At 45.5% G+C, this 12967-nt stretch overlaps 1 protein-coding gene across 3 annotated transcripts in view; it reads right to left on the bottom strand.

Moving 5' to 3' along the window:
• The window catches only part of DOCK11 (dedicator of cytokinesis 11), an 85132-nt gene that overhangs the window by 22368 nt on the left and 49797 nt on the right, over window positions 1-12967 (bottom strand). For 2 of the 3 annotated variants that reach the window (XM_062007069.1, XM_062007070.1), the window contains exons 31-41: window positions 11175-11353; window positions 9174-9290; window positions 8406-8481; window positions 7321-7424; window positions 5225-5336; window positions 5024-5090; window positions 4482-4529; window positions 4212-4280; window positions 3836-3978; window positions 3070-3185; window positions 1155-1292 (exon numbers count right to left, since the gene is read on the bottom strand). In XM_062007069.1, the coding sequence (XP_061863053.1) occupies window positions 1155-1292; window positions 3070-3185; window positions 3836-3978; window positions 4212-4280; window positions 4482-4529; window positions 5024-5090; window positions 5225-5336; window positions 7321-7424; window positions 8406-8481; window positions 9174-9290; window positions 11175-11353 (1169 nt within the window). The remainder of the gene's footprint in view (window positions 1-1154; window positions 1293-3069; window positions 3186-3835; window positions 3979-4211; window positions 4281-4481; window positions 4530-5023; window positions 5091-5224; window positions 5337-7320; window positions 7425-8405; window positions 8482-9173; window positions 9291-11174; window positions 11354-12967) is intronic. The other variant, XM_062007071.1, reaches the window with a different exon arrangement.

Genomic DNA, 12967 nt, shown 5'->3' with positions numbered 1-12967 from the left:
GAGACTGTGTCTGAGTGGAGTGTTTGCAGATCTGCAGCAGGATGGATCTCAAGACACATCTAAACAGAAACTCAAAAGAAAGGTAGAGCAATAAGCATGTATTGAACACTGTAGAAAAACTGATTTCTGCCAGTTCCAGTTGCCAATCGAGCAGACTTTAGGAAGCCCCATGAAAAAATCTAGTAGGAGATCAGACAGCAGCGAGTCAGACTCCTGCATTTTCTGCTTCACATATGTTTGCTTAAGATAACCCAAAATTCAGTCCCAGACACACTCATGCAAGCTCTTAGCTTTGCTGTGGGGTTGTAAGTTAAATGATAGTAGCACAGACTTTTTCCTGGTTTGAAAAACAGTTTATCAGTATCTTTCTTTAATGAAACTCTGCAAGACCTTCTTTGGGATGACACATTGCTGCATTTCATTCCCACACTGTGCTCTGCTTAGCTGCAATCTCACCACGTGGATTTACCTCATTAATGAAGTGCCACATTCAAGTGATTTGAGGGGTTTTAACTCACTTTGAACTTATGATAACCATGCAGCTTGGAAGGAATGGAGTTTGCACATACATCTGGTCTCAGAAATGTACTTATGAGATGTGGCAGGTTTTGACAAGTATGAAGGGAAATGTCAGCAATAGCATCAGTCACTGCTCTTATGTGGTTAGTGGAAGCTCTGACGCTGCTTGAGCTCAGGGGATTAAACAGCCTCGCTGCCTACCCGGGCTCAGAAAAGTGTAGAAAAGAGTTCAGCAAGTACTATCCTCTTACAAACACAGTGGGAGAGGAGCAGCTTGTCAGTACAAGTATTATTCAAGCAATAGCACTGTCAGCAGTATTGATGGTTTGGGGCCAAGTTTCAAGACACACTAGCTGTACGACTAACAGATACTAATTTTTGACAGCAGTTTTGTGATCAAGACAAGTGAGGGGATTCCTTGCCATTTCTTCTTTTGTTTCCTGATATCCAACAGATAATAAATAATTGTTGAAATAGATAACCTGGGCTGGTTTTTCAGTCAGTGAAGAAGTTGTTTTTTAAAAGACATATCCAAACAGCACAAAATATGAGTCTAAGAGGAGTTTAAGTGAACTGGTACCTTCTGTCACACCTATCCAAGTTCTCCTGAACCTTTGGAGTCATGTATTACATACCTTGCTAATGAAAGCTCTCAAAGAGGCAAACACATGCTTAAGAGCTGCTTCTGATTGGCCATTTTTGAGAAAAGCCAGATGAATATCGAAAACCTTCTTCATGAGTGGATTGTGGCCATCGTTGCTTAAAAGCTGGGTCTGGAAAGCAATGAGAGAATTTATTTTGCACAGATGTCGGTGCCTGAAGCTGGAAATGACAGAGATAAATTTTGTGTAATTAATGACTTCAATCCTTAAACCAGAAAAGGAACAGTGCCTTCAGTAAAAATATAACCAAAGAAATGTGACAACCAGCACAAACTTACATTAGTTGGTCAGAGGCTATTTTTTTAGCAGAGAATAACTAAAACATATTTTATCAGTTTGGCATCACTAATTCCAAAATCTGACTCAATAATCTGCCCAACTTTCACCACTTGCCTAGAGTTATTTTAAATAAAACAAGCTGTTACCAACACAACTACCAACACTGGTTTTTCCTTTTCATTTGTCTCAATGAATGTTTGATTTGCAGCCCAAAAGAGAAGGCGTAGAGAGACTATCACATCTTTTCACTCGACAGGTTCATAGCTGTGGTAAGTCAGTACACTTCCTTCATCTCCTGCAAAGTTCTGACAGTTTGCACCCTCTGGAAATATGGTGAAATGGAATTACTTGGAGAGGACAAATGCACTTTGGGGTGAGATTTATCTTGCCTGTGCATGCTGTCATTCTTGCAGCTGCTGCCCAGGGAGCTTGGCACATGATGGTCACCGAGCAAGGATGTGGATGCCTTACATCCACAGGAGATCAACAGTCCCCATCTCACTCCCTGGACTGGCTCAGATTTGGTTTTTGACACCCTATCTTGTAGTGGGGTAAGTTTAGGATCCATACTTTTAAACTGAACTCATTTAGTCTGGCAGTAAGAACAGCATCAGCACTTTTACTGCAGCATAGAGCACGCTTCTGTGTGGTAACACCATATGACCATAAAAGCAAAGCAGAAGCCCATTAAAGAGGAAGGGAATCCAGTCTATCCTGTGGTTTGAAAATCACATTGTTTTGTGGTTCAGCCATATTCAAAAAGAGGCAACTGAGAATGTCAAGCAAGTTTTAACTTCCATCTGAATTCTTCCACCTTTGCCAAACTTTTAAGGAATAATTTAACAGATGGACCAGGATGCTCTGTAACAGGAACAGGGGATATGACCTTTTTCTTCATGTTGTTCAATCCATCCACAAAGGAAATCTTCATTGTGCTTAGTCTGAAATCTGGAGTCGTTCTGGTGACACTATGCAAGACACATTGCTAAGAGCAGGACTCCTACAGCCACACTTCAAGAAAGAGCTTTTCTGGAACAGTATTCCAGTATTTTGCTGCCAGCCTGGGGTTCTCTTCACCACAGAGGCTTTGCTTCTTGTAGATGGCAATGACTGCCAGAGATGTGAATCACTATATGCAGGAGAAGACTTCTACCAGTTGTACTGGTCTTATCTGAACTGATAAGCACAGCAGAAATGCCTCAGCCCCAGAGACATCCATGTACAGTGATTCAAAGAAATCTGGGCCTCAGTTCTAGGCAATTTATGGTATAAAACACTGACTGTTCTAAGAAGTCTAGACATTCATTTCCCTTTCCTCTAGTCCCTCCTTTCTACAAAATGTACATTTCCTCTTATTCCATCTTGTAATGCTTACACTCTGGTATAACATTCATGTAATTTTCTCTGGTCTTGCAGTTCAGAAGAAATTGCAAGGTTGCCCAAGTGCATAATTAACAACACGCTGCAAAACACTCGGCATTTGGGAAAAATAAACAAGCTGCAAACAATTTGCCTTTGTAAAGCCTTCTAAGAGAATGGGTCACCAAAATCAAGACACACAGAGAAATACAGCACATTTTTCTACAATATTTTTGATTTCATTGCTGACCTTAAAACTCTGAGTGAAAAAGGAGATGGTGTCCAGGACTGTCAGGCAGACTTCGGTGGCAATATTGCCTTCCAGTAACGCCTGGTGCACAATATCTGCTTCTGAGGTGCCTGCATCTGCAGATGGAAAGCAAATCAGGGAGAAGCAGTGTTCAACAGTCCAGCTCTCACAAGATCTCAATACTGATATAGGTAAGATTCTTGCCTTACACTTCACTGGGGTTGAGAGATGAGGTAAGAAGAGCAAGATGCTGAAGTTGCCAGCTCCATTTGGAGCAGCTGCCTGATGCCAACCAGAAAACCAGTGTCAGTATTTGCCCTTAATCTCACTGTCTTTAAAGGCAGATGGAGAATGAAGTGTGTGAGTTGTATCCACACAGGGGAAATGACAAAGTCCTTCAGTGGGGCAAAACTCACCTATTTTAAAAGGCTTAAAGCAGATTCTGGCCCAGGTCTCTGTGCAGGGCAGCTCTCCTGCCTGTCTGCTCACTACCCAAACCAAGGCAGTGCCTGCATACACACTCAGCCAGGGAGCTGGGCCAAAACAAGTGAGAGGAAAAAGCCACTCAAGTCCTAAGTCCCAGGGGTGATTTTTAAGAGGCTGGTTTAAATGTCACCCCCACCAATCTAGGAATGTTGCAGGTAGGAGTGGAGACCACAGTAACTCTGCAGAGTTTGAACAACCTGAAGCAACAAGTAGAAGGTAACTAAATGCAGTTTTCAGCAGACTAATACCCCACAGTCCCACCTTGCTCTGCTGTACGTACTGTGATTGAGTGTGAAGGAGGTGTCCAAGCTGCCCAGGTGCTGGAGCCGCACCTGCATCCCCCCGGCTCTGCTGCGGAGCGCCGGCATCGTCTGGGATTTCCTATCAGCTCCCGTGTGCTTGGATAACCAGGCGTCATGCACCCTGCAAGGGGAAGCAGAGGCTGTGGGTTTGGATGAGCAGCAGCCTCCACACCATTACAGGACTACATGAGGCACTGGGATGGAGACCTGGCCTCCCTCCAATGCACTAATCTGGTTTATCCTGGACCATCCCAGCAGGACTGACCAGGCTACCCTGCTCTTGCCAGATGGCCCTAGAGTTACCAAAACAGCACTGCTGCTGCTCAGGGAGCAGGGATGCAACTTGTGTCTCACCTGCAGCCGGCTGTGGGGGACACTGCCAACTTGCCAGCAGTGCCTGGGCCTGGGAGTCTCATGCAGGAGCTGGAGGGGAGGGAAGGGGCAGGGTGCTAAGATGAGGGGACTCTGCTGGCAGCATGGTGCTAAGCAGAGTCCTGTCCCCGCAGGCTTCCTGCCTGCTCGCATTTGCCTGGTGTGGGTGTGCAGGCTCCCTTCCTGCCTCTACTGTGGCAGGGAGCATGGAGACAGCCCCCCACCCCAGCCCCAGACAGAAGAATACAGCACCTGGCAATATTTCTCTTCCCCAAGTATCTGAAGTGAAACAAACACACCCTAAAAAGAAAACAAAACATGTATCCATTAACAGATCCTGCAGATCAACAAAGATCCAGCACACATAAAATTGACCCTGTCCTTGTCTGCAGACACACTCCTCTCTGTGTGAGGGTTTGGGTCTGTATTTCCAAGTCACTTGACCTTACACCCTTGGTTTCCAAACTCTACGGCACACCTCTGTCTCCTCATCCATCTGTTCCAGCAAACCCACTGTGAAGTAGAGGCTGTGCTGTGAACCCTGCTCTCTTGCAGGCAGTGGGACACCCCTGCACAGCTGAGCCCAGGGCATTGCCACTTCACTGTGCTCCCTCCACATACACCTGTTTCTCCTCAGAGGGAGCAAGAGCATTTCATTATGACCTGGCCATGCACCTCTAATGCTGCACAGGACTGTGGGCACCCTGAGAGGCACAGCACGCTCATGTCTTCTTCTGGACCAATGCTGCCTGCACACTAGCACAGTGACTGAATTGCAGCCTCATGATACTCACTCCAGAAGCATGAGGACATTGATCAACTCTTGTGGGGAGAATTTGTTCCAGTAAGCTAAAAGAGTATCTGAAAGAAAACAAAAAACCACCAACAGTGCACTGAGATTTAAAGAAGAATTCAAGGTGGACTTGACAGACCAAAACTGCCAGTGACAGCCTCTTATCTTTCTGGCTGTGCCCCAGTGAGTAACTGCCACCAACCTTCAGAGATCATCTTGACGATGTAGAGGTAGCACATGAGGAGTGTCCGGATCTCAAAGGGGTCCAGCCGGCTGCAGTGCGACACGCTGCTCCTCGTGGAGCTTCTGCGGACCTACGGCACACGGGAGTGACACAGGGCCAGTGGCCCCCGGTGCCTGGACAGTACCCAGGCTGTGCCCCAACAGTGTGTAGGGCCAGAGGCTGTGCAGTGTGGGCACAGCGAATCTGGCACATACCAGATGTGCCAGCCCCTCCATGGTCCTACCCCCTCCATGTGCACCCCACAGCATTGTGCTTTGGAGAGAGCTCATCCCTTGGGGCTGCTGCCTGTCTACTGACAGGCAGTCTGGAAATCCTGGACACATGGCTGAACACTTCTCTACCCAGGAAAAAAAGTGTCTGGGCAGAGAATGATGGCTTATGCAGCAAAACACACAGCAGCCTTGCTTTCACTTCCACTGCTGTCTGCAGTGTCCAAGCTCCCAGATATTTCTGAACTCCATTCTTGTCAAACAAAATTGTTCATTAGCTGTCATAGTTTAACACAAGAGCCTAACTTTGTGTGTAAAGAAGTACACTTCAAAACAAAGCATCAGTTATTAAAAACCCAGGGAATTTCACCTTAAGAATGTTTCTTTTTTCTGGAAGCATCTCTTGGGTTTCCTCCTACTTAGTGACTTAGGCAAAGATAAGTTAAATCTTGCTGGTGAGTCAGACTGTGTGGGAAAGGCTTGGGCATTGTCTGGTGGAAGACAGCATGTCTCTACTAACTTCTTTAGCATTCTCAGTGCTCAGCCTAGCCATATCCTCAGACAAATGGATACGATTATGCTCTGAGCAGGACACTTCTCTTAAAGTTGTGCCCCACATGTTTGGAAAGTGATCTGCAGATCTTATTTGTTGTTTATTCTGAGACAAGCTGTGGATCTGAGTCACAGTAAAACAGAATTACATTTTAGAGTTGGAGATACGGTGCTATAGCCAGAATGTTGCTGCTGACCACGTCAAACTATCAAGTCAGAACCTAACTCACTCCAGAGGAACAGGCGACAAGCAATGTGTGCAGCTCTGCGTTGAAGCTGTGCCCCTCCACATGGCATTGCTTTGACATGGTTTAGTGGATATTGCATCCCTCAGCAGAAAAGCTGTTTTCAATGATTGAAAAATGTGCCTTCAAGGACACAGAAAAAGGTGTCTAGCTGTGGGGAAGAGCTGAGCTGCAAGCAGTAATGCTTGCTGCAGACCCTGCCAGCCGGGTGGAAGCATATGCTCAGAGCTTTGCTGAACGTGAACAGTTTGATAATCAAGTGTTTGGTTATACTTGGTCTTGTAGCTTCATAATTCATGTGGGAGAGCTTGAAAGGCCCCACCTATCCTAAGCATGTCAGGACATAGACAGCAGAAGCCCAGATAATCTTTGCTTTGCTCATTGTAAGGGCCAAAATTTTTAAAGATGCATCAAGGATTCATGTCAATCCAAGGCATCGAAAGCGCCTTGAGGGAAACCAGGGGCTGGTTTGCACAAATACCTGATTTCTATGCATGCAATCTGCCAACAGGGAGAGTACATCCTGCCTGAACAGTGGGGTCACAGCATTCTGTGGCATGATCATGGCCACCTTCTACAAAGTTGGGGCTGTAGTTATAAGCCTGGGCTGATTTTTCTACAAATACCTCATCTTAAGTCAGTGGTCACTGGCAATTTCATATCACAGTGCTTTGCTTCCTAGCTGTGTGTGGAAACCAGTTACCCAGCACTGTGTTAGGCACTGGCCAGGCTCAGGCCCATCATGCAGAGGGAGCACATCTGAGTGTGCCCCATGGGAGCAAAGGTTTTCCCCCTAGATTTTGTCTTTCATCTTTCTAAGTAATCTGTCAACATATTTTTGGCTCAGAGATGTTTGAAGAGGGAAAGCATACCAGACCAGTGAGTCTGACCTCCTCAGTTAAACATGAATCTGTTTGTTTCCAAACAGAGCTATTTATAAGCTGACTTTTCAGAGCGTTACCATGGGGAACCCCTTCTTCCCCTTTACTTAACACAGCCCTCAGACTGGTGCAGGAAGCATCGTTCTTTCTAACCCCAGATACATTACATTTTCACTCTGATCCGGGGAACTGGTTGCTCCCTCTGAGTTGAGGGATCCTTTTGAGTCCTCTCGCTTTATTGCATGGCCATTTGGAAGTCCTGCTCCACAGGCTGAAAAAAACAAGCAAACCCAAACCCCCCAATTAACCCTTTGCACTGGCACTGCTCAGCATCACAGATAGCGAGGGGAGGATGTGATTCAGACACCACAGATTGGGCTTGCCAAAGCCCCCTGTCAAAAGCTGATTAGTCTGGAACGGACAGTTGGGGTGTCACCATGTCCAGGAAGAAGAATCATAGAATCATTTCAGTTGGAAGAGACCTTTAAGATCATTGAGTCCAACCACTCGCCTCACACTGCCAAACACCACTAAATCATGTCACTCAGCACCTGATCTACGTGGCTTCTAAATATCTCCAGGGATGGGGACTCCACCACCTCCCTGGGCAGCCTGTGCCAATGCTTGACAACCCTTTCAGTGAAGAAGTTCTTCCTAATCTCTGATCAGGAGACCAATCCCCACCTCACTATAGTCTCCTTTCAGGTAGTTGTATAGAGTGACCACGTCTTCCCTCAGCCTCCTCTTCCCCAGACTAAACACCCCCAGCTCCCTCAGCTGCTCCTCATCAGACTTGTGCTCCAGACCCTTCCCCAGCTTCATCGCCCAGCTCTGGACATGTTACAACATCTCAATGTCCCTCTTGTAATGAGAGGCCAAACACTGAACATAGTATTCAAGGTACAGCCTCATCAGTGCTGAGTACAGGGGTATGATCACACTATTTCTGCTGCTCACACTATTTCTGATAGAAGCCAGGATGCCATTGGCCTTCTTGGCCACCCAGACACACTGTTGCCTCATGTTCAGCTGCTGTTCATCAACACCCCAGGTCCTTTTCCATAGGGCAGCCTTCCAGCCACTCTGCCCCAAGCCTGTAGCATTGCATGGGGTTGTTGTGACCAACAAAAAAATCCCCAACCATACAAACCCTGAGAGGCCTTTTGGCAGACGATGGTTTCAGGTTTTGGGGGCTGGTAATAATTATGTTGAAAATAAATGGGAAAGTTAAAATTTAGAAAAATTAGTTTACCTGTATCTTTGTCTGCAATCAGGCTGGATCTATTTGAGGGAGATGCAAAACTGCACATGAATTCATCCCTGGATGCCTGTAAAGTGATATAAGGTTTTTGTGGCAAATGAAAGATAACATCCATTCACTTTAAAAGACAATAATTAAATAAAGAAAGGCTAATTAGAGAAGCTTTTAAAAAGCAGATTAAAAAAATTGTACTTCCTTACTTGCATAACAAGGAGACAAATTACTTGGGGAGTAGTACATAGAACAGCAGAACATATTAAAATAAGTCACAGTAGTTTTTTCCCCCTTTTGTTTTTCATCATTTGAAACTGTGAATTGTTTTTCCTCAAATGCCTTTTGTTGTTGTTGTTGCTGCTGTGCCCAGAACAAGGATGAAAGTCTCATCTGCAAGGCTGAACCCGCCTGGGAACCACACACAACCCTCAGGCAGATGGGCAACTCCCCAAAACAGCTGCTGGAGTCTAAGGCTGAGTCTTGTTGCAACTCATTACACTTGGAGGGCCTTAACTTCACAGCACTATGTGTAAAGAAACACATGAAATAGCAAGCAAAGGGCAGAGACCAGTGCTACAGACAGAACAAAGTTAGAGGAGAAGCCAAATTAAAAGAAACGAGCACATGGTGGGGCAGTGGGGATAAGAAAACCACGTTTATTCCCAAAGCTGAGCCTGGCTGCAGGCAGTGGATGTTGCACAGGGGATGTACAGGGAGAGAAGGACCAAAGAGAAGGGCAAAGGGGCACAGGTGGGCTGTACTCACGGGGCTGGAGGCGGCGGTGCAGGAGTAGAGTGCTTCGCGGCTGGCCACTCGCTGCAGGTTCTCCAGAAGCAGCCCAAACAGTGGCAGGTAGAGCTGGGCTATTTTTGCCTGCTGGTTCTGAAAAAAACAGAGACAAAAACATACACAGAGATATATTCACATACTATATATGGTGTCTGAGGACATGCATTGGTTTGGCTTCTCATGTCTGCTTCCAGAGCTGCCAGGTACATATTACCCCTCTAGCAGCAAGCTTGGGGAATTCAGGGATTTTGGAGGCTGTATAACATGCCCAGTCACACAGGATATGTGACAAACCAAAGCCCGGATTTCCTAACTCTCTAACTGGCACTTCACACCCATAGCTTCGTTTTCAACTGCAACACCCAGGAGTAATGAAACAAAAACATTTGCACCTCAACTAGTGCTGGCTATCACTTCCAGTCAGGGTTTCTCCATAGCAAATGCTTCTAGGTAAAACACTTTGTAGGAACAGCTTAATTTAGATTAAGTGATATAGATCAAAAATGACATTTGACATTTTCTAAATGCAGGGCTCTATTACACCCAAATGTTTTTTGTTAATGATTGATTATTCTGGACTTGATAGAAAGGTTAAAAAAAATCAAATATTTAAGGCTTGGGAATTGAATGGCACATTTTGACTGATACAATAATCCATTTTCTCTCCTTTTAATTCAGTATGACACAAGAGAATAGCAATCTTGAAAATGCCCATGGATTGAGAAAACCCTCGCTCAGTCATGAAGGGAGCTGGGGTTTCCTTGGCTGCAGGGAGACTGCACCAACAGAATGTGCCATGCTCAGCCTGTCCTGGCTGGGATATGATTTTTTGCTTTGGTGCCTTGGGACACCAGCTGCCCTGCCTCCAGGCAGTTTCCTGGTCATGCAGCCTGGAGCACAACACGTGTACAAAACCACCAGTGGGACAGTTTTAAGACACGGAATGTTTTTGAGGAGGCAGGGAGAGTGCTGCATGCCAGGGGGGCAAACAGCTCCTCAACTACTGTGAGGGTTTTCAGGTACTCAGAAGAGCAGAAACACGCTGCCTCTGACCCAGTGTTGGCAGCAAGCTGGCAAATCTCTCCTGAAATATCACGTCTTGCCAATCTACCATAGGTTGCAGTTTTGTTTCCAGCATCCTCACTGCAGAGAAATGCAAGTCTACCTCCTGCTCAGCCCTTCCAAAGTGCCTGAGAAAGGATAAGGAGAGGAGAGGAGCTGTCTCTGGGTCCGTGCAGAGTGCAGGAGCCCCAAGTATGTTCTGGCCACTTCTCCCACCCTTTATGCCCAGGAGGCTATCCAATTCCCAGCTAGAAGTCAGGAATGCAGCACACTAGGGACATTTTGAGGAGCTAAACTCTAAACACAGATATCTTTTCATCCTAGAGCAAGAACAAGTAGTGTCTGTACAGGTAGTTGGACACTTTCAAAGACATAGGGGTCAACAGGGAGCAGCATCAAGAAGGAACACAAGACCATCTGCAGGCTCTTTCAGCTGAGCCTCTGACCTGAAAGTTACTCAGCAGAAATCCAGCATCACAGACACTCCTCTCTAATTCACTAATTAGTAAAAACATGAAGCTGACTTGTAACAGAGCTTAGTCCTGTTTCCTAATCACAGGATATTAATCCAGAATATTAATTTAAGCCGAGACCAGAAGAACAGTGATGTTGCTTAATTTTGTTGAACAGCCTCTTGGCTAATGACCCTGTCAAGTTGCTTAATGGCTTAGGGTTTTATTAGCTAAATATTCAGCATGAATAACAGCACTGCAGTTACTTGACTGCACTGTTTGTGTTCCCAGATCATTTCTCAGAGCTACTACTGTTATACCATAACTATTAGTTACTTCAACAGTTCCCCAGAAAGTTATGAGGATACCCTTAGTGCACTATCCAAGATCTAAGACTCTGATGTTTGTTTTTTTCATAAAATTCAACAATCTTAAGTAAAAAAGCCAACAAAACATGCCTGACCTTGTGCTGGTATCTGTTGTCGAAGGCATGCTTTATCAAGAGATTTTTTAAGACTGAGATGGCCGTATATCTGATATCATAGTTGTCCTGCAAGGCAACAGAGGCTTCTCTGAGAAGCATCCCCACCAGGAAATGATGTCTGCAATACTCATCAGTTAAACTGTATTCAAGATTTACATCTGAAAGAAAGATCAAGACAAGGGTTAAGGGAATGAGGATCTGCTCAGAGCAAGACATAATGGTCATGTAAGCCACAACAGTCCATGAGTACAGTGCAATGATCTTTCGATAAAGCCTGAACTGCCTATAGCTTTCTCCACCACCGAGTTACATCTTATCAAAGAACTTGACATCTTCCAGTTCAAGGTAATCATTAATTTCAGCCCCCACTGATTCAGCAGTAGCTAAAGAAGGATTTCTGCAGGGAGGCTTTACAAAGCTTAGCATTCCAGAGAGTAATTTGTAAAGTCAGAGGTGGATGAAATAGGGAAAGACAGCACAATTTACTGCCTGGGGGCTGCTTTGCTCCTGAGTGGAAGTTCTCCTGTACATCCCCAGACTACCCAGGCAGCAGAGGTGCCAGCCTCCATGGAGTAGCTCTGAGGGTGGTAATGGGCAATGGAGACAGTGAGTTTGTCAGTTGCCCACTGCTGTCTCTGCAGCTTGTTCCACATGCTCTGTGAAACCTGCATTCCTTCTCTCCAGGTCAGAGAGCAGAGCCAAGGCAAATACTCCTTCTGAGATGACAGATGCAAACAGGGACATGGTGCCGAGTGACCACTGCTGTATCCTCCAGCAGTTTACCAGCTGAGCTCTCCAGCCCTGCCGCAAGGACTGAGGAGCCAGGGCAAGGTTCCAGGCAGCTGCTTACCAGAAACTGCAACACTCCCTTAGCTTCCCATCACCAGATACATTTAAAAGCTGCACTGACTGCCAGCAGAAACACAGCTCAGTATCTAACCACTTCGATTAACTTAACTTGCACCCTGCATCTCACAGAATCACAGTAACCTAGATTCAGGGTATATATGGTGATCAAAGGAGAGACTGCTCAGAGGGCAAGGCACCATTCACATTGACATGCCTGAATGACACAGCAGAGAAGCAACAGAGACAGAGATTTCAGTGCAGGGGTGTGTGCACTCAGGCTGCTGCGAATGACCTCGCTCTGACACCGTTATCTCTGTCAGGCAACCCATTCTGCTAACCAGAGCCATGACAGGCACCATCTGTTGCATTTTGGCACCAAGCCTCTCAGTGGAATAACCCCAAAGCTGTGTGTTCTTCCCCCAAAGGGTATGAACACTGTGTGCTCAGCTCAGACTTTTTTTTTTTTAAAAGCCCCACAGGTGTGAAAGTTTTTCTGTGGTAAGGTTGGGTTCATACACACAGCTTTGAAAATCCCAGCCAAAGGGTTCCAACAGCTCTGTGGCTATGAAAGATATTTTTAAGTTCATTGATTCATAAGTAGCATTTACTGGTTTGTGAAAGTCTGATTCAGAGGAAAAAGAAAGCAATCTGGAACATTATCTAGCTTTCACTGTTAGTCATGTTAGCAAATGTCGAAGTGTCACACATCATGGTTATGTCATTAGTTGGATGCAAGCTAATTGATTGGAAGCTCCATGTTTAGTTTGACATTAAAGGATTCAGTGATCCCAGTTGGACCTACCTACTGAAGTGAACTGTCCCACAGCAAATGAAAATAAATCTAATCCATGTGTAAAAAGAAAAAGGACAAATAAAAAACCAGCAAAAGTAAACAGGAACAAGTAATGTTCTAAATCTGGGAG

The sequence above is a fragment of the Colius striatus genome, chromosome 13, assembly GCF_028858725.1.
Source record: "Colius striatus isolate bColStr4 chromosome 13, bColStr4.1.hap1, whole genome shotgun sequence".
Taxonomy (NCBI): Eukaryota; Metazoa; Chordata; class Aves; order Coliiformes; family Coliidae; genus Colius; species Colius striatus.
The sequence above is the reverse complement of the archived record's forward strand: the minus strand, read 5'-3'. Positions and strand labels throughout refer to the sequence as shown.